The sequence below is a fragment of the Diadema antillarum genome, unplaced genomic scaffold (assembly GCF_040938485.1).
Source record: "Diadema antillarum isolate AM-2024a unplaced genomic scaffold, OU_Dant_1.0 scf00000036, whole genome shotgun sequence".
Lineage (NCBI taxonomy): Eukaryota > Metazoa > Echinodermata > Echinoidea > Diadematoida > Diadematidae > Diadema > Diadema antillarum.
Window position 1 is genome coordinate 899,851 of NW_027270925.1, and position 27,617 is coordinate 927,467.

The window sequence follows — 27,617 nt, forward strand, 5'->3', positions numbered from 1 at the left end:
TTTGCTGTACAAGTTATCAAACACTGAAATGAAATGGGAGAATTTAAGAACTTCTATTGGTATTTCTTGAATGATTAGTTGCCTGCATGTTTAGTTTCCAGCATGGTTAGTCACCAGCATGGTTAGTTACCCACACAGTTACCACCACAGTTGGTTGCCAACATGGTAAGTAACCACAATGGCTAGTTACCAGCATGGTTCATAGCTAGTACGGATAGTTGTACCAGCATGGATAGTTACCAGCATGGATAGTTACCAGCATGGTTAGTTACCAGTACAGTTAGGTACTAGCATGGTTAGTGATAACGAGCATAGCTGGTTATCAGCAATGTTTCCTTACCTGGACATGATCTATTGTGTTCTTCAGGTTAACCAGGAAATCCTTGGCACATTTGGCTTTCTCCGAAAGGGAAGTCAGAGCCTGAGACAACTCCGTCTGCAAGATAAAGAAATAAGAAAAGGTTAAAGAGTCACTGAAGATGTTTTCTTTCATTAATTTCAGAAGAAATGTATATAGCACAGTTCATTACGTCCAAAATGACTGCACTTCCCTGTGTGAAGCTTCACTTAGATATATATTCCTGTCCAGTGGCGGATCCAGGGGGGAAGCAACCAGGCGTGCACCCCCCTTTATTTTTTGTTGAAACAAAAGAAATAAAAAGAAAAAATGGGGAGGGGTGCGTGCGCCCCCCTTTAATTTTGTAAAGGCGTCCCCTCTTCACGGAATTCCTGAATCCACCCCTACTGTCTGTTTGACTGTTTAATTAGAAGTTTCGTCATAAGTCCATCCAATAGGTGAAGTATGGCTGAGTAGCTATAGGAGACAAGAACGAGGAAACCAGCAAACCAGCACAAACGAAGATAATTTTGCCCAAAGAAAACAACATAACAAAATACACTGTCATCCATGAGCACGATGTTTCATCTCAATGTCAAGTACTATCATCGCGTGACACAACAAGCGTGTGAGAGAAAGAGCGTTTATGAGAGTTTACGAATCAACAGGTCAGTAAACAGAGAGCTAGAGTGAGAGAAACAAATACAACTTCAGGGAAGAGAGAGAGAGAGAGAGAGAACTTGCTCGATGGGTAAATACTGAGAGTTAGAAAGAGATAAACACAGAGAATAATACTGGTAAATAGAAAAAGAGCCCTACAGTGACCTCAAAATAGAGATATAGCTAGATGGATAGATAAAAATGAAATAGATATGTTAAGAGTTTCAGATGATAATAGATAAAGATGTATAAATATAGAAAGGAAGAGAGACAGACAGACAGACAGAAAAACAAACACATGTGCCACACAAACATATATACAGATCATATGAACCAGAGACAGTCAAGGGTTGTGGAGAAAGCAAAGGTCGCTGCTTGCTGACGGGGCGCACATAAACATTCAACGTTCTGACGCTGTCTCCCCAACTCCTCCCCAGGGAGGAGATGCCCGGTCTAACCTCACACAATCGAACAAATTCTCCAGGCGCCTGTCATGCCTTGCTGCGTCGCATCACGATGCCTCCAATTTGTTTCTTTCAAACCATCCTGTTAAAACTCGCCAAGCCTCTCAAAAGGCACATTAGGTCAAAGACTCCTGTTGTACAATATTCTCTCATCTTGTCTTTGGACAGCCCTGCCACAACCAACACATCTCTTCAAAGGCGCATCAGGCAAAAACATCTAGTTGTCTCTGATCATCTTGTTTTTCTCTTCCCACTGACTTGGTAGAACCTAAATGTCCCTCAAGAGGCATGTTGAATCAAAACCTCCTGTTGTAAAATATTGTCTGCCTTGTCCAGTCGAATTCTGTGATGCTAAAAATCAAACAAGTAAATTATCATAGCACGGAGATAGAGCCAATGTTTCTACTGTAATAGCCACAAGTACATGTATCTATAGTAAAATATCTGTTTCCCTTGACTTATGCATACCAGGAAAAAAAGTGTCCTACAGGGTTTTTCTGTATTGCCTGTTGAAAGGGCAAAAACTAAGGGTGACCCTTGTTTGCAGCAAAACATGAAATGCCAGAAACTGCGAAAATAAGACATATATCAAAGGGTCCAGGGCAGGTACCCCCTGGACAATTACCCCAGACCCTTCCCCTTCCCCTAACCCTAATCCTAAATCCTGAACCTAAACCTAAACCTAACCCTAACTCAAACCCTAACCCTAACCCCAGGGCTCCACACTAACTTTTATTTTTGGTGGCCCAAAGGCAACATCTGCCCTTTTTTGGTGGCCTGATCAGGCCGCCAAATTGTTCATTTCTGAAATTTTGGTGGCCCGACGTGCGTTTTTGGTGGCCCCGGGCCACTGGGCCACCGGGCCACCGGGCCACCGGGCCACCGGGCCACCGTTAGTCTCGAGCCCTGCTAAACCTAACCCTAAACCCAATCTCTACTCTAACCTTATCACTAACCAGTATTCAGATAGGGGTAATTGCCCTGATATGCATATAAAGGATGAATGAAACATACCACCATGTTCTAATTTGACAGTACCAGAGAGAGAGACTAAGTACTGTAGAATAATTCTGATAATTTATCTTATCTTTGCTACACAGATATACATTTAGGCTGTGTTGCAAGAATCAGAAACACTGACACTGTGGTCCCAACAACTACTAACTGTGTGGTATTGTGAAACGCTCATGGTTCATGCTAAAGCTTGCACCACAACAGCATGATTGAAAGACAATGGCACTGGTTTACGCTGTGATTACTGCTGGCAACTTGGCTGTGCACAGTGTCCATGGCATATTATGGAGATGATCTGTAAAAGGGTTAATGTGAAATAAGTGTATACTCTTCATTGCAGGACAGTAGCCACACAAATTCACAAGCAGACATTTTAAGCAACACAATGCATTTTCATCAACCTTTTAACAAATTTTTGGCTCATATCTACTGTGACTTACAGTACAAGTTGAATTGAACAATCATGAAGGCAGCCTAGATTAACAACATCACAACTCGTTGAGCTCATAATACATTAGTCATTTGAACACATTCACAGATATTTTCGCAGTTATATATATTGACAAATGTGCTTGAAGATGGTTTTCTAGCTTCCTGCCACATATTCTTGAATGAAATGTGAATACTACTGCCAGGGGATGCAGAAATATGTGTTACAGACTTCTTTTTGTAATTTTAAGACCAATATGCTTTCATTGCAAATATGGTTCTACCTTATATACATCCCTGTGTTCTGCAAAACAGCACCACAGTATGAAAAAAACCACAAGCTATTCCTGTGCGCCTCCCCCCGCGGTAACCTAAGTCATTCCATGGGACAGCTTGGAGAGTAGAAAAACCTCATGAGCTTTTGTGGTGGGCAAGTACCTCAGCCAGCATTTACTATGCATGCATGACTATGCATGAGATGACATCTGATATGGGTCAAGTGTCCTACCCTCTCCTTCAATAAGTCTGGTTGATTTCAATTTTTCTTGGTCCTTTTTTTTCTCACAAAGGCGAAAACATACGTAATACATGGGTAATGGTTGATTGTTTTGCGTGAAGGGACTGTATTCGAATCAAAGCTGAATGCAAAGAAATTCAGCATGCTGATAGATGATTACCATTGGTACAAGCAACAGCTTGGAAGGACAGACGGAATAAATGTAAACATTTCCTGTACACAAGAGGGGTGGGTATATGGCATCAATACCCTTTTACCAAACATTGCTTTTTGGGTATGGAGTGGTGTGGTGACCCTTTACAATTATTCAGGAATCAATCCAGGAATGCTCCAAAGGGCAAGCTGCCATCTTTGAGCCACTACCTCTGAGGCTCGGAGGAGGGTCCAAGCCTGTAATTGAAACTGTGCCATCCATTAATTGGGGGAGAGGACACCTTCTAGGCACTCGTAAAAACACCGCCGGCAGCTGACAATCGAATGCCGGAGGTGCCACCCCCCTTAAGAAGACCTTCACTCATCACTGTGCTGATGCTATCTACTGCTGATGTGAAGAAAGCATTAGGTCTTCAGACTGCAAAAAGGGACAAACATTCCCTACCCTTCAGATTTCCAGGACATTCAACAGGACTTCCATTACTAGAAGCAACATATCGGGTGACATAATCTTCAATTCCTTGCACACCTCTTGCCCGATGAGTGACCACGACCTTTGACCTAAACCTTTGACCTCACAGTTGAAACTCTGACAGAAATGTCATACTGCACAAGATTTTTTTTAAACATGAAAAACTACGACGACAAAGTAGCAATGATTTTATCACTTTTCAAGCAAACTCATCAGAAGTAGCATGAAACTGGCAATATGGAAATTAATTGAAGCTGATTTATGATAAATATCATGTAAAGCAACAAGACATCTGAAGAAACTCTAGAGTTTAATGCCACCTAAACTGTTTCCTGTAGTTAGATTATAATGCTACAAAATCACAAAAATTATGAAAATAACCAAATCTTCTTGCATCGTGATTCACTCAAGACAGGTTTGTTAAATGTTATCTAGTTTAATTGTATATCTGCTCATAATTATGTGATAGTTGTGTTTGAAATGATTTTGTTTTGTGTACATGGCTATAACTTCACTTGGGATTACGACAACAAGAACTAATGAAAACAATACAAGACTTAGATATTTACAACTAAGCAGCCATAACAGACATAAAAATCTGGCTGTAAACCAGAAATTCAGATAACAGTGTTAGAATTCAGATGACAATTCAGAAAATGTGGTTGTAAAAACGGGAATTCAGGTAACAGTAGAATTCTATGCTCAGATGAGGTCAAGTTTACATGCATGCTTCATCCCCAGTACTCGAGCGAATGAGGGTCAAAAACACTTCTTTGTCTGCCGAGGCCAAAAGAAGGCTATGCTTGCTGTTTACAGGGCAAAACGCCACGCGGGAATATGCACCTGAGGGCAATTCATTCAGAAGCAGTGCGAAGGTGTGAAAGTATAAATAACCGAGTGGGCTTTTTTTTTACCACAGCTCCTGTGGCAGGGGAGGGCAGGGGGCTCAAAATGGGGGCACCAGGAAGATCCTTCACATCTGCCCAAAAATTAAAGATAAAACTCAAATTTTGAGTCGAACGATACAAGCTTGAAAAGGTTTACATGTTCAAATTAACTTACATGTAAAATATAATCAACTCATGATTAGAGGATGAATACACACTATTCCAAAATATGATATCCCTATTGGAAGAATGGAGCATATCTACTTAAGCAAACATATCTGTTGTTATACACTAGCCTGGGCAAATTAGATCATTACACATTTTTTTTTTTACACATAACCTTCCTAATGTCTGCTCATGTGCATCTATTATATTGTACAAGATGTATGATGGTTCACTACTTCTCTTTTTTATTATGCAGAAAATTCTTTCTCTCATATACACACTTTCCTGCAAATGACACCTCACTCCTATAAGGCCTTTTCAGAGAAAAACTTTGTTTAAGACTGTATAAAAAGTATTGCTTTACAATTGAAGAGCAGGGTTGGAATGGCATTGAATTTGCATACCCTTCAGTAATGCAGATGGTTATACTTGTGAACATTGTTTCCTTCTTTTTTTTTTTGCAATAACATTGCTGGGTAAACTGACATGTGGAATGTATACTACAATTATCAGTCTGGTACAAAAATGTATTACTACTTGACTATCAATATTGATCTGAATCATTCCTCCTAATGTGCATCATGCTATATTACTCAATAGTGTGCAACACTGAACACAATGACAACTTCAGGAAAAAGAGATAAAAGTCACAAAGTATTTATAATCATAACTTGAAAATCTGAAAGCTGACTTGTAAACCCAACAACCAAATGTGTGACAATTCCATTTTCACTTTCTTCGCATAGTAATATTCTTTACAAACGGGAAATATATAGTGTACCTTTAAGATGTGAAAGTGATGCTCCATATGTGAGGCACAAAAACAAAGCGAGCATCACTACACAGTCACTCGGCAAGACTGGGTGGCAAATTGGGGGATTTGGTCTGATCTGATGCGCGATGCAGTGTATCCGTTGACGACAGGGAGAATGGTGATATGTAATGTATGATGCGGGGAGCGGGGGGGGGGGGGGAGATGAACCGTCTTAACACTTGGTGGTGCTAGGTATAGGACAATGGTACACATATCTTGGGGGGGGGGGAAGGGGGAGGGGGTAAGGAGGAGAAACACCAATTGGCTAGGAGAGACAAACAATCCAACACTGGGTGGTATTAAGGTTAAGATGATGGTTTTATGATGAAAGAAAGGGTGGAAATGGAGATCTTTTAGCTAAGTAAGATGAAAAGTGCATAAAATACACGTTTAACATGTTTTGTACTATTTGTTTTAATCTGGAAGTCAATGTATACTGTGTACAGGGCTTCCTTGAAAAGCAGGTCTGCTGGATATCAGCAGAACTACACAGAATGTCCCTGTTATAAGATGTTGGTTGTGAATAAATAAATAAATAAAGTAATAAATAAATAAACATAACCACGCAATTTTGACTTGGCATGCATTACATATATGCATTGATCATGCATCAAGGAATTGGAAATTGTCGTGGTATATTGAAGGGACTGAGCATTGCTGCTGATCATTTCATGGCTGGAGCCTTTCACTAGAGTGCATCCTCTGGGTCACACAACATCCACTGAGCAAACAGGAGAGGGGGAAAAAAAACATCGCAGCCGGGGCTACGTTTGCCCGGATGTGGATCTTCAGGACCCTCTGGAATCCAAACAAGATTCAAATATAGCGGAGTGGAAGGCTCTGGAACACTGTGAAAGGTAAATGTGCATTGATCTTGACAACGGGCGCTACAAATTTGTCTCCACTTGTTAGTCACATGGGCCAATGGTGAGTCACACACCCACAAGCAAAAACAGATCACTGTCGAGAAGACAACTCTTTAATTTTTTCCATCAGTCAAACCTTGTTTTCTCTTGGACACTAACATTAAATTCTCTTAATCTAATTATGCTCGTTGATATGATCAGCTATAATATCTATATCTACCCAACAGCTTTTAATTTCACTTGCTTTGCTGTCCAGATTATGTCTTGATGGTTTCAATACAAAAACAGATACTTCATGAATTACTTGCAGACTACCACTTAAAACTACAGCCACTTCTTTGGCTCCAGTTTTTAGTCATCTTCTATTAATCCCAACATGCACTTCAGTGTGAATCTCGGAGGGCTCTTCTAAACACAGACAGATATAAACAAACATATAAACACACACACAAACATACTCATGGAAAGGCCTTCATATGTGGATCTGTCCACTGTTTATTCACTGTATGTTCATATGCTTTACGCACTTTCAAAACAGACACTACTGTAAAAGTGGAAATTTTCGCGCACTTCACACAACCACAAGCTAGCGTGAAATAAAAGCATGTGAATATTTTTGCATGCCATAAGTTCCAGTTGTTGATGTCTTGATTCCGCGGAATCAAAAACATGCGAAACTCTTCTTACGTGGCCAAGCGCGAAAAATTAGTCGCGAGAAGATATCCACTTTTACAGTATACAATATGCACAATCATGGTTTGGAGCAACCTGTAGCATATTAGGTTGTACATCTTTTCATATCATTCTATTTTTTTTTATGATCGGTAGCAATGTTCTTTCTGTCAAGGAATTTGAGGGTCATGAGTCCTTACCAGGTATGCATTCCTTGATTTATCAAATAGGGCTACCACACATCTACACATGTGGGGACATGTCTTGTTCACTATGTGGACTACATGTAAAAAACCAGTGAAAAGAGAATTTCCTTTATGGACAATAAAGCAATTCATTCATTCATTCATTCAAATCTTACTACGCAATGTAGAAAGTATGTATTGTTGCGAACACCAGGAGTCTTATGGTAACTGATTGACAAACTTCCCTTCAATGACATAAATAAAAACCAATTATTCAGTTTTTTAGTAATGGCCATGATAGAAATCATGGGCATACTAACTTGAATGGAATCAAGAATCTTATCACACATCATCCAACTTATGTCTACCCTAGATGTAAACCTACTTTAAGGTATTTCACACTACATTCACACAAACACAATTCCTATTATGTTCACACATCATAATCTTGTATCTTCAAAAACTTTGTGAATGGTTCTCACTTGTGGATTGCCACAGTACATGTATGCCGTTGCTTTGTTTTAGGAAGCTTGCATGAACACACACACACACACACACACACATGCACTCATATCAAATACAGAATTGGTTGGAGTGTAGCATATGAATACGACTGAAATGCATGTACCTATCGGACTACTGTATACGCCATATGTTTAGTGAGTCTAATTTGTCACGAATACATACTTCCTGACAATTTCGCAAGTGGTTAAATTTGCGATTGTGTAGTACAGCACTGAACGAAGAAATGTTGCGTGCACATTACATTCATCTCGGAATCAGAATTAAATTTCTTTGATGTTTTTGAAATTAAGGAATATCACCCAACTTGCCAAATTTGTGGACAGATAAACTTCGCAAAATAGTTGGTGCATATAACTAGTTTCAGACTATACTATGGATACAGAACCTCCTAGCTGAAATGTCAATGTCCGCTGTTGTGCAATGTCACATCTACCAAAGATGTCTATGAGGTAAATAGTTAAAATCAGTACTTAAGTGCTATTTAACCTTTGCTGCTGCAAGCATTTCTGTTGGCCATGTCTCTTTCTTACAATATTACCTTCCTTATGAGATACTGTTTAATCTTAAACACCCCCTTGATTCAGGAAGTATGTGTATACTGTAAAAGTGGGCATTTCGACGTTGTGAAAAATTTTGCGTACTTCGCATGACAAGAAACTCGCACAAGAGTAAAAGCACTTTTTTTTCTTGTTACAATATTCTATAATTCATTTTTGCAGAATTACAAACACTCGAATTTCATCTAACCCAGGCAAGCACGAATGACTTGCACATAATTTTTTTTACAGTACTGTAAACGTCAATATTTTCGCGCGATTAATTTTTCGCGCTGAGCGGCTCGAAAACGTATTCGCGGGTTCTTAAATTCGCGCTCCGCAGCAGGTTACTTTACTGTAGTACACATTCACTGCTTTCATCCAAAGCCTCTGCTACATAGCTTGCTATGCCAGCGTACGACAAGCGACGTAGCGAGCGGCTCGACTGCGAGTACAAGCACTCAAATACGTAGTACAGCTGTGACTCTAGTACCGTAGTCACGGGGGACTGTAGCATCGATGCGTGCGGTGCACACATGCATGCTACAGTACACAGCAATCTAGGGTATCGTCTCTTCGCACAGTACTAGTAGCGTAAACATGCCTGTACATTGTACTTTTACAGTATATCAAATTTCAATATTATTGCTGTTGGGAATATGAAGAACATAAATTCAGTTTTCATCCAGTATAATGCAACTCTAACTTCAACATTTAGTGACAGACTTTGATGCAAACTGTCACATATAAACTCTGCTTCCACATGTTCCTGACAGCATGATTATACAATTTGTTGTTTTGTAAGAGCCACCTACTGTACAAGTGAATATGACATTGGCCCCTTTATAACACAATCACAGTATGAAACACACATTCACACAATCTCCTCCCCATCCCCCATGCTGGGCATGTTAACCTGTTGAGGACGGGCTGATTTTGCTACAACATGCATTTCCCATAGACACCTGTCAGAGTATACTCGGGACTTGTCATCAACGGGTTAAGGCACTTTTTTAATTCTGTAGGCATAATCAACAAGTATAAAACTTAGTTTGACTGGGAAAAGAAGAATTCACAAGCTTTCTCATGTATGAGAATATGAAATGATTTCATGATTTATTGCAAAACTAGTCACAAAATATCCATAGATATGACTCTAGAGCAAAAGAGGGGTTAAGCTTATTTAGGGCATACTGAAATCTTACACTGGTTAATGGTAGTCTGCTTACAGAATATCTTACATGCAATGAATACCTTTAAAGGGAAAAAGCCACATATGCCCACTTTACACATGACTTTTTGATGACTTCAAGACATTTCACTCTATACATTATATAAAGTATCAGACACAGATTAGGGCAAACACCTGTCAATGCAACACAACCAATATCAAGACACGACAGAGTCTTTTTTGACTGTACACATCTATTTCAGTGTATGGCAATGATTTGAAATGGTGGAGGCATACCTTCATCTGTGCAATCTCTTGTGGGGAAGGATTTCCCATTTTTAACAGAAAAAAAAAAAGGATGCCGCGATGCAGTCAAACAGGTTTTGTTGTCAGTGTCATCTGCTTAGCCAGCCCTACCGCGAGGAGCCCATGGCTCGATTGTTGTCCGTGCAGCGACGCAGTACGGGGATCCGCGTGTGCATCCACCACGGGCAAATACAGGAGTTGTATGCACAGGATAACCGGCATGAAGTCAAGCGGCGCAAGGATGCGTTCCTATTCACAACCGTATCGCTGCCCTATGCAACAGGGATACACGCTGCGACTAGAGCGCACAAGATCGCTGAATACAAACATTAACGCTATTCACCGCATCCACTGATGCACTGAGAGTATGCTCCGCAATTTGATGAGTAAGAGAGACGCCGATAGAGCGGAAGAGACCGTGAGATGAGGGATGGTGTGTGAAAGCGAGCATCAGGGAGAGAGGGGGGGATGAGGGCATGAGAGAGAGAGAGAAAGGGGGATGGGAGGGGAGAGAAGAGAGAGCAAGAGAGAGAGAAATGTGGGACAAACTGCAGTGCAGGTATACATAAAAGAGTTTTGTGTGTGATTGTGTATGTTTTCATGGTGCATGTATGCACATGGGGGGTTTCTATAGATTGAGTTTCTCGCACCCAGCGATTAGAATGCCCTGGGCAATTTTAGAGCCGTAATGGACAATTCAATTATGTGCCTTGATGAGTCATCCTCTGCGTGCATTCTCTTGACTTGTCCACGCTCTCAATGCGCTTCTCCCAAGTGGAGGAATCATCACCACGGCAACCAGGAGCTCTGGGCTGCATCCCTCTCTCTGGAGACTGGAGTGGATGCGAGCGGTCCACAGTCTGGCCACTCCATGGTGCACCAAGCTGAAGGCCTGTCTACCCTTCCCACCCCCCCCTCCCCCTCCACCACCACCACCATTTCACTCCATTGTCCATGCTTTCCAGCACACTGGATGCAGACATGTTGGTGTCTGATTTGAATTAGTGCAGGCTCACTAGCCATCAAATTGTAGCAACAAGTGCACGTCTTCGGTGCATAATGCTAAAGATCATTTCAGTCTGCAAATTACATCTAAAACAATCTTATCTGTCAGATTTGTGCCATCATATTATATATACATGTATATATATATATAATATATATATATATATACAGAATTATGGAGACTAATCATGCCAATCTTAACTTGCACATGTATGGTTTTTCTTTTTAAGCCAAAATGTCATGAAATTATTCAAATTTCCTTCTGACATTCGAGGTACAGAAAGTGTAATTCAGTGGCAAAGGTGACAGCATTCATGAAAAGGTAGTCATATTGCGTCCTAGTCTTGAATTCATCAGTTAGTCCATGGGCCAAGAGCCGAAAAATGGGTTGTTGGTACCATCCGAGGTGGCAAAACCTTTTTGGTGTCATTTTGTTTGTCGGACATAGATATGCTTATCAAGCTATGATAGCATTTCCAAATGAGTAGCTTAGTCATAATAAATGGATTTTCAACCAATTTGGGCTCGTTTTTATATCCCTATACTTCTGAATCGAAACTAACCGCTATACAAATACGAGCACTGCCTTCTGCATGTCCACAGGTGTTCTGTTGTAAACGCGGTGCACTTAGTCTTTATTCAAGGCAGCGAAGGGAATTTCCAAAGGGTTATGATGTCCACAGCTGTCACGTGGTGCGCTTAGTCTTTATCTAGAACAATGTACCGTTAATCATATCTAAAGTTCCTAATAAAAGGGATTATCTATACTGTTTTTATACAGTACCACCCTCTCAACAAATACATCAGTTTTAAACAAAAATCACTCTGTTCATTTACAACATTATTAATAATATAATGTATTGTAGTATACCGGTACAATGTTTTTGCATAATCTTTCATTGTTGGATGGAAATAAAGCGACATTGGCGTGGTATTAGCGTTTTCACCGTAGCGTTTTCAGCGGAAAATGATAAATAATTGAAAAATACGCTAGAATTCACTAGAAATTGCTTTTTTGTTGTTGTTTTTAGATAAAGGGATATACACTGTATTATAAGCTTTGGATATTCCCTTCGCAGTCTTGAATATTAGACTAAGCGCTGTGGACATCATAATCCTTGGATATTCCCTTTGCTGCCTTGAATAAAGACTAAGCGCACCGCGTTTACAACAGAACACCTGTGAACATACAGAAGACAGTGCTCTTCTTTGTATAGCGGTTGGTCTCGATTCAGAAGTACAGGGATATAACAACGAGACCAAATTGGTTTAAAATTCATTTACTATGACTAAGCTACTCATTTGGAAATGCTATCATAGCTTGATAAGCATATCTATGCCCGACAAACAAAATGACACCAAAAAGGTATTGCCACCTCAGATGGTACCAATATCAGGCCTGGCCCATGGACTAAGTCTAATGCGTCTAATGCAACTGTTTCAACAAGAATCCATTCCCTCTACAGCTAATACCTCATCAGTGTGCAATATTTCTGGCGACAGCATAACTTACATTTTTGTCTTTCATATCAAAAATAGGTAGGGAAAAAAATGAAAACAGAGAGTCCAAGAAAGAAATCATACCCTACAGAAAAAAGAATACACTTAAATGATTAAAAAAAAACCCCTGAGGATCAAAACAAATGGAGTTTACATAGTTTATTATGGCACAAGTGCAAAAAATACTTTGGCGAGACTGCATGAAAGGGCATAAAATATAACATCATCCTGTAAGTGACACCTTTCAGGATAGCATAGTCTTCTTAAATGACAAACTATTGATAAAATTCACTCATATCATCATGTTCCAAATAAAAAAAAGAAAAAGTCATTTTCAAGATTCTACAATACTCAATCATGATCACAAAATAACACAATGCCCTGAGTGCACTTGATTAAATCAGTCTTGAAAGTTTTCTCAATATGATCACACGCTGTCTGGCTTTTTAACCCCAATTTCATAATGTTATCAGGAAGAGCGACAGAACACTTGTTTCTTTTGCTTGCCAGCTGTATCTCAGTGGAGGATTCCTTTCGCGCTCTACATCCCTTTTAAAAATCAGACCAGGCAAGAATCATCTCCCTCGATTCAGGTGGGAAACGAAAAACCCCCCTTGAGGGGTGCTGAGGAGCAAACAGACAGCATCATCTCGGATGCGGGGAAGAGGAGTCGATAAAGAGCGCCACATCAGTAAACAAGCCGATGACTAACGGCACCGATACGCTCTTACCTGCGGAATCGCGATGAAATAAGCTTGCCGAGTGTACGGCAACGGTCATGCAAACGATGGGCGGATAAGAGCTATATATATCATATTCACTGTCCAACCACACGGGCTGCAGAAATCTTGCCCATTATCACCACACTGCACTTACTGCTCTCATTATATCCCCCACCCCACCCACACACCCACGTCGTCATCATCTTTTACAGTAAGTGGCCTTCAGCTGAAGGGCACGGAAGAAGTCACGAATTCAAAATAAGCTTGCTTTCAATTTAAAGGGAGATTGTCGCACTTAGCAAATCCTCCTCTTGTATAAGTTTACCATATGGTGATAAACCGACATAAAAAACAGCTCTATGTCTTCCCTAAAATTGCATTTAGATTTAGCAAAGAAAAAAAAATCAAAATGTTCGACAGCTCTTGGTATTATTTTCACACTTGTATTACAAATGTAGGACTTCTTCCCTTTTTTATAACTCAAGTACATGCTGCCTTGGTCCATGACATCTACACGTATCACATTTACACAAATTAATTGAATCGTTCTGTCCACGACATCTGTACTAGTGACCAATTTCTATTTATTTCCAGGCTCACCATCATAAGGAGGAGAAGAGGTAGCTATCTTTAAGGTGATGAAGGTGATGACTCATCGGGGAATATTCATCCCGGCACTCAGTTCATTGCAAAACATGAAAGTTTCATGACAGGTGGATTCCATATCTTGACATTGTATACACAGATGGAAAGGGGGGAAAAAGGTGAGAAAAATCTCAGATAATCACAATCCTCATTTTTATTAAAAAAAAAAGAAACAAAAACAGGGAGCTATTCATTATTTATGATGATCTATTAAGGTGTTGAATTAAATTCTATAATGGTATGAAAAGTATTACCAAACATACTATTGACCATGTAGTACATGGCATATTGGAGGTCATTAAATTGTCATATGGTACAAAGATACGACTATCTAGCTCAGGTATTATATCCACAAGATATTTTTCCATTTAGATTGGAAATATTGAAATTTCCACTTTTCCAGATAATTGCCCTTTTCAAGGTAGTGTCCTAGTAATATGACTGGCATAATACCTGCTGAAAACTCCCTCCCTACCTGCTTATTTATCCATTTCAGGGTACTAGTAGTTTGGAGGTTTAGCATGTCGCACCAGATGGCTTCATTAAAGAGCACTAGCATTTTACTTGTCCCTTGTGTATGACTCATTTTACTGACTTCACCCTTTAATTTCACTATTTCACATCTTTCTCACTGCTGTTAACATCTCCTAGAATAAACAGAAACACATGTTGACGTGTAGAGATAATCTTCATTGCATCTAAGTGTAGCCTGCAACATACTGACATGTCCACGATGAATGTATTTGTCATTCGCATGGATGTCCATCAAAGAACCATGTCCTTAACTACACAAAAGAGCATGATTCATACAGAAATTACCGCTACTCGCAGTCTGAGTGCAATCTTAGAATGATGTCTGACAAATAAGTGTGTGTTGGGTTTTTTTTCCCAAAAATTCTAGCCTACCATGCAAAATAATTTTAGCATGTACAAATATATATTTGCACATATAATTGCATGGCAGACAAACGGCATTCATTAATATTAAATGATTACAAAAATGAAGCTGATGTTGTGACGTATGAAAAGTCCTTTTGCAGCTGCTGACAACAGGTTAATGTTGTTATGATTCTAAGTTCAATGTTTTCAGCACATCTTCTAAAATCACAAGCTTTAGAGACTCTAGTGACTGAAAAGTATTTCACAAATAAATTTAGGAGCTAATGCCCTTCTACTGGTCATATTATGGCAATTTGTGGCAAAAGATGGCAAGCTTTACACATTCAACTGACTTCCATGATTAAACCAAAAAAAGAAAAGAAAAAAGAGTGTGACTCACAGCTAGCATCTTCTACATATTATGTGGCTCTATATGAAAATGATTAAAATTATACGTACTGTATATCATTTGATATCTTGTTTTAGGTAATGCACTATGATAAAAAATGAAAACAACCTCAACTTTGAACTATCCACGTATTATTCAAAAAGCTCCACAGTTAACCTATTCTTGTTTTTCCAGGTAGTAACTTGATAAGGGCAAAAACAAGACATTCAGCATGGAAAAATTTCCAGACTGTTATTAGGCAACAACTACAAAATTTGCACTACTAACATTTCTACTCATGTTATTACACACACACACACAAACACACAAACACACACACACACACACACACACACACACACACACACACACACACACACACACACACACACACACAGAAAATATCCATGGTGTTTTGTCTCAGAGTTGATCTCCCCATTACCAAAAACACTAGAAAGCACAATTACACAGAACATCAATCTCACATGCAATATGATAGTGCACTCTTGAAATGTGGGCATAAAATAACTTGGGCATCCGATCCCCCATCACCCCCCCCCCCCTCCATTCCTTGATGAAACTGCATCAAGAACGAAGAACCCTGGAACAGCACCACCCACTGAGCTAACACAGCAGGAGGCTCCCAACAGAGATATTCACCTCCTCTGCTGTATCTCATTTGAATGATTTTGCCCCAGCACAAACCGTAGCACAAGGGGTCATCTGCTGCCATTTACAGGTGAGTTCGCAGATGAGATTGGGAGGGGAACGAAAGCAGAAAAATCAAAAGGCGAGAGGCTCTCGGGTTGTTGACCTTCCTTTCCTTTATGCCTACATGAAGGTTCTTGTTTAACCCATAAAGCGCAGCCGAGTGAATGTAGACTACATGTAGATTCCATAGTTACCGCATGCATGCTATTCCTACTGATGCACGAAGACATGTGCATCATCTGTTTTATACAACAGTGGACAAATCATCTGTTTTATACAATGGCGGACAATTTTTGCCAGAAAAGTACTGTTTTCATCGTATATTCCAGTCATTATCAACGCTTGGCAAATTTACTGCATGCATTTCCTTTTGGCTTGCCATAGATGCATCTGTGCATTCGTAATTACTGGATGCATTGTAAATCTACTATATGCATGGCTAGCCATCAATGTTAAGTCAGCGAACGCTTGCTAAGCGCGCTGACTCTGGCTATTTGTTATTACTGGATTCATAACATGCCATCTCTTGTCGAGTGCATAAACTCTGTTATTACATGTGCGATAGCATGTTTACATTGTCTACTGCTAATGATCTCAATGATTATTTGATATCGAACGTGCAGCCAATAAAATTTGTTGCACAGTTCTCAACCAATGAGACTGCAGAATTTTCTCAACCTGTTCTATTACAGGGGAGTAAAGTGGTGTATAGAATTCTATGACTTTCGATATTGTCCACAAAAAGCCTATACATCCATTCATCATTTTTATTCTAATCTCTGCACCTCACTCATGGTTTATCTCTTCTAACCAGGCAGATCTGTACATTCTTCATGAAATGTATTGAATCATATTTACCAAGTAATGGTCATATTACCACCAATCCAGGCAAGTATATGATGCTCTAGCACTGTTAGCATTGATGACAGCTTCACTGATATTGCAAATGGCTGTTGCTTATTTTCTTCTCTATGTCCAATCAGATAATGCTAGGGATGTAAGACCTAAATTGTGTATTTGATACTGGTGGTCATTCTCCTCAAATAGAACTGCTTGAATACTGTATAGGCCGAATATTTCGCGAGGTTTTTATTTTCACGAATTTTGCGAATCGGGTGCTATTCGCGAAATTAAAGACGCGCGAAAATATTGACTCTGATCCCGATGTGAATGTGATGTACACATGTAATTTTCTCCGCTCAGTACAGGACTCCACGATTGCGAATTTAACCACTCGCGAAATCGTCGGGAATTCCCGATTCGCGAAAATTTAGACTTGCGAAATATATGGCGTATACAGTACAGTATGCTCCTTCATTATTCATTTTACGTACTGAGATTTAGTTAAGCCTTCAGCAACTAAAGATCCCATACATAATGGCTTATTGTTCCCTGAAAGGTACAGCGATATTACTCTCATTTTGACAACTTTCGAAATTATGCAAAATAGATCACTGCATGTTTATTTTTGTCTATTTTAGAGGTTTTGTTTATTTGAAAGCTTTATTAAGACTTTACCACGAGACTTGTGTCACAGAAATAATTCTGACATACTTATGTTGACCTTTGACCTCTTTCAAATTATGAAGTAATATATTCTATATGAAAACAATAAAAATAGTTAAGCATAAAACTATACAAAAAAAAAAACAGACGGATGGTTTCGGGCAGTTTAAGGAGTAATCTGACCAGTGGTTTTGGGTGGATCAGTTACTAATCTATAGGTTAGATTTTGTATGTCTCCTGACCACTTCATGCAGTGTGCTACATAGATTCATGAGAAAAAAAAATTCTCCCCATGTTCATGTTGAGTTGAATAGAGGTAAATCCATGGAGGAATAGTGAGAGTTTCAAATAGAATTAGAAAAAAATTGGCAAATGTCACTATTATGTGGAAACAAATGGAATTTTAGAATTTTTCTACATTCCCATTATGTTCAAATTCTTATGAGTCTTTCCCAGTTCTGTCTACTTGACTTTTCATCTCACATCAAAGTTGACTTCCTTTCTTCATTACCTGTTGAAACAAATCCAAAATACCAATCCTTGTCAGAGAAGTTTTCCATGTTGAGTTGTGCTTGATTCTTGAGGTGCATTTGTAATCTCAATGGTTTTAATACTTCTGGAACAGAGCTTCGCATACGGACCATGTGCATTCTTCTGTGCATGTGTGCTGGGAGCTGGGAGCTGTGAGTTCGATTTACAGACCACTGAGTTAGTTTGCAACAGAGCTATTGTATGGATTGCAACTTGCACTTTGTGGATGGAGGGGAGTCTCATTTCAAAATCGAATTATTCTGTTACCTCACACATGATTAGAAACATGTTCCAAAGTGTGATTACAAACAAGAAATGTTTACACTCTAAGCAGGGACTAAGCGAAAGAAACCAATTCTCACAAGACCAAATGCATTCAATCTACAGCACTTAGGTAACTTTGCTGGATTCACTGAAAACATAGATTTACTCAAATCCTGCAAAGAATTTGAAGAAACGCAAGGGTGACCAGAGATTCTCCTTCGTTAGGAACCAGGAATGCCCATCACAGCCATGGGGTAATTGTCACCTCATTCTCGTCAGCAGCACAAATCACATGCATCGTGTTTTTACATTGCTGATTTATCATATCCACCTGGCGCTGTGGCCATTATAGACTACCCCCGAAGGGGTTAGGTCAACAGGGTGACAGCTGGTGATGGACCCAGGAGAGACTGGGGAGAAGGCATGGAAAGTCCTGGACCTGTCATCTCCGATCGATCTCAACCAGGAATGCAGATGGATCTCACCTCCAAGAGGAACAAAATTGTCATGTTACCAGGGTCGGTGAACAGCTTCGGCACGCCTCCCAATTTGGCGTGAAATTTCCTCTGTCAACAATTGGTATCTGTATTGCCTTTGGAAATATACCAGACTATAAACAACCTCCTGTACCTTAAAACCAAGAAATGTGATTTTTCTATCCTTTTAATTTGGATGATGTCAAAAAAATAAAAAAATAAAAAATAAAACAAACAAACAAAACAAAAAATCTTTCAGTAGTGCCAATTGAAAGCTCTGGTACAATTTTAGTGGAACATAGGACAATCAAACCTAAACAGTGTAAAACTTTATTTATGTCACCTGAAAAGAGGAGTACAGCTGTATATGAAAACAACATGATCAACACAGATGAAAATTCCCACTGCCAGTCATTTACTTGGTCTTACCAATCTCTCATACCTGTATTTATGTTAGTTATTTTCAGCATGGCTGGAGCTGTGTCTTTGTGTAAGCTTGCAATCATCTTTCAATTATATTTGTCAACACAATCAATTCACAGTTTAGAGTTTGCATTTTCAATTACTTGACTGACTCATTGTTGAGAAAAGTTAGTAGAACTAAAACAAGATTTTCATGAAATTCTGGATAAAAATATACAGCATGCCAGTTGAGATAATTCCTATATGATTGAATCTTGCTGGGTATGTCATGCAAATGTAAATATTCATGAAGTTGTATGAAGGGAACATCTCTTATATCTTCTTTCAATAGTGTGCCTAGAATTTCTTCGAACCGTAAGTTTTTGTTTTGCTGCATTCTTGGCATGGAAACTTTGAAGTATAAAAACTTCCCATACTCATGTAATAATATTTTAGAGTATTTTTTTTTTTAGAGAGATAATATCTTCAAAAGCAACTTCTTTTCACTTAAACACATAAATTTTGCAAAAATGGCAGAAAGCCAAAGTAACATCTGTGCAAGATATTGAATAGAGACTAGAAAGATGACAGAAACTGGTATGGCCTTTAAGTTTAAGAGCATTTGGTTTGAGGTTTGGGGGTTAATTGGGGTTAGAGGGAGGAGAATATTGATGTTCAACTTGTAACCAGGCACTCAACATGCATATTTAATGGAAAGAAACTCATGCTGCCGAACTATACGACATACAGGTATACATGTATTGGTATGTGTTTGTTCGCATAATTGTCTGTTTGTGTATCGATGTGTGCATGTGTGTGTCTATCACACGTGATACAGAAATAGATTATGTAGAATTTGTAGATCTGACTTCAGACACATTGCAATACAAATGACACAACTTCTGCATTTCAGACAGTGAACAATTGCATAGCTTTTGGCAAGAAACATCAAGGCATTCTGATGCAGTGCCCGTCTTCAGCTGCTATGATTACTCAGTGGCCATGGATATCCTCTATATGACTTGGACATTCTAAACAGGAAGCTCTATCACTGAGCACTTTTTAGCCGCAAAACAAATGTCATTAATGATGATTTTTATATCACTTTCATCACAAATGGCCTGTTACATGTTTTATGTTTTGGCAAAAACATTGTTTCCTGTATATTTTGTCACTAAGCGTAGCTTACATTCTAAGGGGACAATCTTCCTTGATTTGACCATAGGGAGCGAGAAAAAAAAAACAGTTTAAGTGACCATTGCAATCCACACATGACCAGATCAGGGGAGGAGGACAGTCAATCACACTTCCTTTTGGCTGGGGGGGAGTCAGGGATCCCCCCTCCCCAATCATCGGTGGTAAGGTCACCAGCATGAATATACTGCAGCTAAAGCCCTTTTTACACAAACTGTGTTTCTTAACCCTGTTATCGTTAGTCCCGTACCAATTTTTCAGCTTTTTACAGTCGCCAATAAATCCCATACCAAGCTCTTGTCCTGGGCTAAGGAAGAAACTGACCTTTCTACACTCGTATTTCTTAGCCCTGTACTTTCCAAACACATGAATATTCATGATTACACTGTGCACTGTACAAGTACACACACGCACCGGCAGCACTTGATTACCTCGTTTCTGATTGGACAGTGGAGGGTCGGACTTCGTCTCCGTCGCTTAGCCCCAGATTATTGTTCCGTTCTGTTTACACTCGCTTGCTTGGCACCGCAATTGCGGTGCTAACCCTGCTATTTTGCAGGGCCAGATAGTACGGGATTATCGGTGGGGCTAGCCCACTTTCGCAAAAACAAGTGTAAACAGAAAGTGGGCTAAGGAAAGTCCGGTACCAACGGTGGGGCTAAGGCCCCCCCCCCCCCCCTTAGCCCCTTGCATGTTCAACACATGATGCTAGTCTGTGTTGTGATGTATGTTTAGTTCCTTGTGTTTTTTTAGTATTCATTTGGTGTTTTATATGTAATGTAATTTGTTATTTATCTGTTGTCCATATGTGTTTATGAATGTGTGACAAAATCAAATTTCCATGCCATGTTTTCATACATAATTTGGACAATAAAGAAATGAAATGAAATGAAATTAGTAGAAAAGATCCACACAAGGATTGACTACTTGTGCACAGGGAGCATTCCTGTAGCCCCCCCCCCAAAAAAAAAGACCAGAAACAAACAAACAAACAAACAAACAAACAAATTCTAACACATGCTCATGTTTCACGAAAGTGAAAATAAAAAGAAAACATCATTCTATTAAAGATATTAGTTCCTGCCAATTCAAATATTCAAAGCCCCTCAAACCATCAAGTGAAATAAATTTTACTATTTAGAAATGTGCGACAGACTTTATGATACTGTAAAAGTGGATATTTTCTCGTGACTAATTTTTTGTGCTTGGCCGTATAAGAAGAGTTTCGCATGTTTTTAATTCCGCGGAATCAAGACATCAAGTACTGGAACATATGGCACGCAAAAATATTCACATGCTTCTTTTTTTTCGCGCTAGCTTCTGGTTGTGCGAAATGCGCGAAAATTCGGCATCGCGAAAATTTCCACTTTTACAGTAACCTCCACAGATAGCCCTCCAAAACTCTTAAAAAAAAAAAAAAATATATGTATATATATTAATAATGACCCTGGTCTTCACCTTTCCCTAAGCTCATGATACATAGCTTTGGCTTACTCATGGGTTTCACTAAAATTCAAACCTTGATGTAACATCACAACCATCGCTATTATCTAAAAACTAATTTGAACTTGACAGTTTCCTGAGATATTATGATATCATGTTGTGTTACAGGAGAGGAATGTAACCTTTGAACTCTCAGTCATGTGACTGAGCAGCGACATTACTCTTGCAGACAGTGACACTACATAGTCCTTTTATGCCTTCCACATGTTTCATTATTCCTCCCACCATCTCCCCCACCCACTGTCTTATTTCTTTCTCCATCGTCGGTAATAAGAGTTACGTTACTCTGCCTCCCAAATGGTATTGTTCAAACTGACACAAGTATAGATGATCAAAGAGTCTTTCTTGCTCTCAAAAGAATTTTTCTTGGAATTACAAAAAATGCTGCCATCTTAGGGCACATGACTGAATTGTCCATGACAGACAATATATTGATAATGAAAGATTGGGTAACATTTCCAACACTGACAAAGAGACAATTATTGCATGTTCTTCTGAGGTGGAACACACTATCAATAGATTCAGCAGCCACTCAGAAAACAAAATGGCACCGCCACAAAGTTCATATTCTACAGTGCAGGTTGGCATCTTAAATCACCTTGCATTTTACAATCACCAAGAAGCAATGACCTTTAGAATCATTAGTTTGCTGGCTGGCATCCTATTCACAAATCTATTGAAGAAGTCTTCCCTGCAGAATGGTTAAAGCTCCTAAAGTGCTTTAATAGCCACATGACTTCAAGTACTTTTGATGTTCCTAAAAATGCACCACGCCCACATCCATCGCAATGACATTATTGCATGCCTTGGAGACATAAATATAGATCTATTGAATTCCTCGCATTATACTACCCTTATACAGATAGAGACATGAATTACAGCATACCATTGCCACATAGATCTCCCTTCCCCTTGTTTCTCACATTTGGCTATGTCATGTTGACTTGCCATCTGGTTGAACTGTGCTAAAAGTATTAAGGGGGCCAAATCTCACCAAGTTCAGGGAGTGACATTCACCTATGTTATTATCGGTAGACTTTGCTTCGAAATTCCACTCTGTTATGATTCACAAAGGACATGTTACAATATTGAAAGATTTGAGAGATGTTTTGGTATTACATCAATAATGTATCCAAGAGCTCACAGATTTTTTTTTTTTTTTTTTGGGGGGGGGGGGAGGATGGTGGTATGATGATAAACTCAGTTTGGGATGTTAAAATGACAGCATACACCACAGTTTTGGTTGAGATGGGGCTTCGGGTTCCAACTTTTTTGTTGTTGAGATAATAAGAAACCTCTAATGAAATCTGAAAGAGCATTCTCAGAGGAATTCAAAGTTTATTTGATGAAAATTGCTTTTGGAATGGCTGAGATATCCAAAACAAAGTGATTGCAATAAAAGGTGGGACTCATCTTTTATTCGGATCACTTTGTTTTACTTTGCCATCTCAGCCATTCAAAACCGATTTTCATCAAATGAACTTTGAACTTCTCTTAGAATTATATGCTCTTTAACTTTCATAAAGTGGTTTCAAAGTATCTAACAAAAAGGTAAAAGCTGAATCCTCATTTCAACCAATACTATGCCATCCCTTCCAGACATCTGCAAGGATCATTTACAAGTTAACAGATTTGTTCTTTTTTTAATGAAAATGAAATCACATACTCTACAGATATCGAGAAAGAAGCAAGGATAATATACAACATAGCAACATCTAATGCTTGCTCAATAACCTACAAGGTTTCACATACCATTATAAAGTTCTCCTTTCTTGTTTAGAAATATCTCAACGACAAGAGGGGGGGGGGGGGGGGTGGGGAGGGCTGTCTGAAATTCTGTCCAATATTGCTGAAATCATGATGGATGGTATTCTAATAGCATAGGCTAAATTAGCCTGAGCCTTAAGTCCAGATTAGTGGTGGATTATTTGCAAAAGCTAGGCGAGGCCTAACTTTTGAACAATTTCCACAGTGCAGCCTCTTGGATTATGACTTTAAGTTTGGATCCCTCTTGTGTTTTTTGTCCTTTTTACACTGAAGTGACAAAACCCAACAAATTTCAAGACTTCAAACTATATCACAGCACATGTTTCATGACCGGTGCCAATAATTAATCACTTTGGTTGCTTTCCCATTATGATGATTTTCTCCTCTTAAATGAGAGATTATTTCTAACTCGCAAGTACTGTCCAGCTGGATGCAAAGGTAATGGGCTTCATACCTCGGTGATGAAGAATGGACATGTACATATTAAAAGCAATTTCACAAGACCCCTGCCTCTCCTAGGATGTGAGTAATAAATATCTCCCTGCCCTCACACACTGCCTGTAGATCATCCAGGTGTGTGTCTGATCACGGATTACGACAGGACCGTAATAGAGATGATTCACGTGATTGCTAATCCCAGCCTGCTTGTGGTTGAGTGGATGGTGCAAGATTGTCTCATCCATACATCCCTTGTCTAATACCTCTCACCTCACAGGCTCGCATCCCGTTGGGGGCATTATCAACTCGGTTCTGGTGCAGAGTTAAGGTTTCCACACAACTTTCGGGGAGTTGAGGGAAGTTGATAAATGCAAAGGTGTTTTGATTATGCGGTTAGAAATGCCTTTCTGAAATGGCAAAAAAGTGCGATTGCACACGTGTTTGAGCCGGAAACGCGTTTCTACAGAGTTGATAAACGCAAAGTCATTTTGAAACACGTTTTTTAGCTTGGATCTGCCCATGCCAACCACTACCAACTACACATCTCTGCTCCTTGGGTCGAACTGTGCAATGGAGCTGAGCAGTGACAAGGCCTCCCAATCGACTCACAATTTTGACGGACGCAACATCTCAAGAAATGCAATCCGAAAGGCGTTTGCAAACGTGTTTTGATAGTGGGTATATTGAAATGTGATTCAAACGTGGGAAACTTGATAAATGAAGCCTATGATTCCTTTCAAGATCTCTTGGCAAAACTTAGCTTCCTCCGCTGGAAACATGTGCCCCTTGCTTGCCAATTGTCTTTCTTCCACCAATAAAGTGGTTTATCAGAGGATATATGTGACAGAAATTCTCACAGTGCATTAGGTAAATGATATCAAACAACTTATAGGACTTATCAACCTTGTGGAATTGCAGGGTGGTGTTGCTTTTTTATCTTCTGTTACGCAAATGATTAATGAATTAAATGTATGGTTTCTGCTGATATTGGGAGTTTGTATCCTTGCAAGGTTGCTCTCTTTAAAAATGGACCTTACCTGAATTTCACATGCACCAATATAAACTTGAACATGAAATGATTTTCATTCGCTATCAAAATAAAGTGACAGAACTTAAAAGGCAGTGTTTAGTATAGTGAAATCAAATTTGTTTTCTCATAAAAAAGATGTGAAAGCAATTCTTGCTTATCTTCAATTTCATCTTTCTTGAGCTGCTAATTTTGTCACTTCCCTGTTTGACACTAAAATGCAGGTGTTTCACTACTAATGGAATTTCTCCTTCAATTCATTTAAACGACCAGAATGAAATGCCATTATCACTGTACTGCATCGAATTGAATAAAGACATGCATGTTTGAAGAGAATTCATCAGGGAAAAATGTTCTTCTCATTTATTGAGATTATTACTCTCCAATACAAGGTATGTGGAAAGTCACAGGTATATGAGGCTAGTCCTTTAAGGATATGATTGATGAGTTCAATTACAGGGACCTGGACACTTCATAAAGTGCAATGGCACGGAGGAGGGTCACACTTGTAGAAGGCTTGAAGTTATTTTGGTTCTTAAGTGGTCATGACAGTCCCCATCCATGGACTTCCTCAACTTTCCTTTTGCACAAACTCAAGTTTGCCCTCTAGAATTAGTCTTAAAAAAGACCTAGTTCTTTATAAAAGTATTCCTGTTGTACATGGTAGGCTATGTGTTTTGGGTGAATTTTGCACATACCCCATTTCCTTCGTAGTGTAATGCTAATAATCAAATTAATAAAAACTTACACTTGCAAGTGCCTAATAATATTTTTGTTTTTGTTTTATCATGGTTTTTATTTTGGACTGATCATGGACTGAAATGATATGATACACTGCATCAACCATCATGTATTGAGAACAGACTACAGATTCAACAATGACCCATGGGAGGCATTCTTTGTGTCATTGTGAAGAGGACAGCCAGTCAAAATCATTAGCCCCAGCCATTCATTTCTTTGTCCCCAGCTCATTATGAGCAACCACAGCCTGGTTGGGCACAATGACCTCTTCAGCTTTGAATTTGAAACCAGCTTGCAGAGTAACCTTTCCACAGCCACAATCAGAAGAAAACAAAGTCGTCTCCGATATAACTGAATTCTCAAAGGATCTTTACACAGGGCACAAATGGTTTTATGATTTTTTTTTTTTTAGTATGATAATGAAAAGAAGATTTTGCCAAAGCTCTGTTCATCATATCTGCCTGTCTCATAGGAGATGTCAGCCCAAGGAGTTAAGCTCGTTTCACTAAGCAACAGAGTTGGAGCCATTTGAGTATTTCAAAAGTCATTTGATGTGGTGCTTCACATCTAGGCTTTAGAGAAAAAACATCTGCAACAGTAGCCAGCGGAGCTGGGGGCCAAATATTGAGGAATACCAGTACACTGTAAAAAATTAATACAAATATACTGGACCTTTCTCCTTGAGTCATCCCTTCCTTCCACTTGATATTGCTCTTCATTTGTTTTATGCATGAAATGTCAGTAATTTGGCAGATTTTTTGATATATACTGCATTACCTTATTCATAGTATCACAGACTCCAACCCTAAGCATCTCCTAAACAGAAGATTCTCCCGCCTGGACCTCTTAGCAAACTGGAGACTCTGATCGTGTACACAATATTACATGCTCTTAAACATGCACATCACGACCGTGAAGTACGACGTCCCTTGCGACTGCAGGGTCCATGGCCTGCTTGGTACAAAGCCCTGGAAACCATGTACTAGCTTTTTGGTGATATCTTACTCTAGCCTTCCTTTTTAACACATTATTTTGTAATTAAACTAAATTTCAGAGGAGGAAGCTCCATTCTAAGCAGGAAGGATACGTCTTGCGTGGGAGACACACAGCCAGAGTGGGACAAATTCAAACTCAAGTGGGAGATTTTGCAAAAAATGGCCCTAAGCTGTAGATCTCCCATCGGAAGCAAGAAAGTTTGAGTCTCTGTTGTATGTCAAAATGAATGATACATTATCAAAGAAAGAGGAAACTGATTTTTTTTTAAATCCATCTTCACTGAAACATCAGACTCTCTTTTTTTTGATAAAATACATAATTAATGTAAGTATTTGACTTCACAATCATGTACTAAAATGACCATCTGCTTGCTGCCATGGTACACCATATTGACTGCTGCACTAGTAATCAAAGCAGGGTACCCCCCTCCCCCTTGTCATTTGTTCAATCTCTTTCACTATCTGGGGTTTCACTTTCAAGAATGATGAGGGAAAACAAATCTCCTGATGCAATGTCTAGAAATTCTCTTAGGAAAATATATTCCCAGTGGAAAGAAGGCCCAACAGAAAGTCATGTATACACATGTAAAGTTGTCATTTCTTTTTGACCATAGATTCATTCCTATGTGTTCATCAACCACAAGGTGATCCAGACCCAGCAAACTGTAAAGAAAGCGATGATACTGATATTACAGCAAATTGATGATGCATGCACTCAATTTCCCTCCCCTCTGAGTACGGCTGAGTGCA

The 27,617-nt window shown here is 39.2% G+C and overlaps 1 protein-coding gene across 1 annotated transcript in view; it reads right to left on the reverse strand.

The window, feature by feature from the left end:
- LOC139745011 (E3 ubiquitin-protein ligase TRIM9-like) overlaps positions 1-27,617 on the reverse strand; it is a 74,591-nt gene that overhangs the window by 38,143 nt on the left and 8,831 nt on the right. Inside the window, exon 2 of the mRNA XM_071655423.1 lies at positions 341-436. Within this exon, the coding sequence (XP_071511524.1) occupies positions 341-436 (96 nt within the window). The remainder of the gene's footprint in view (positions 1-340; positions 437-27,617) is intronic.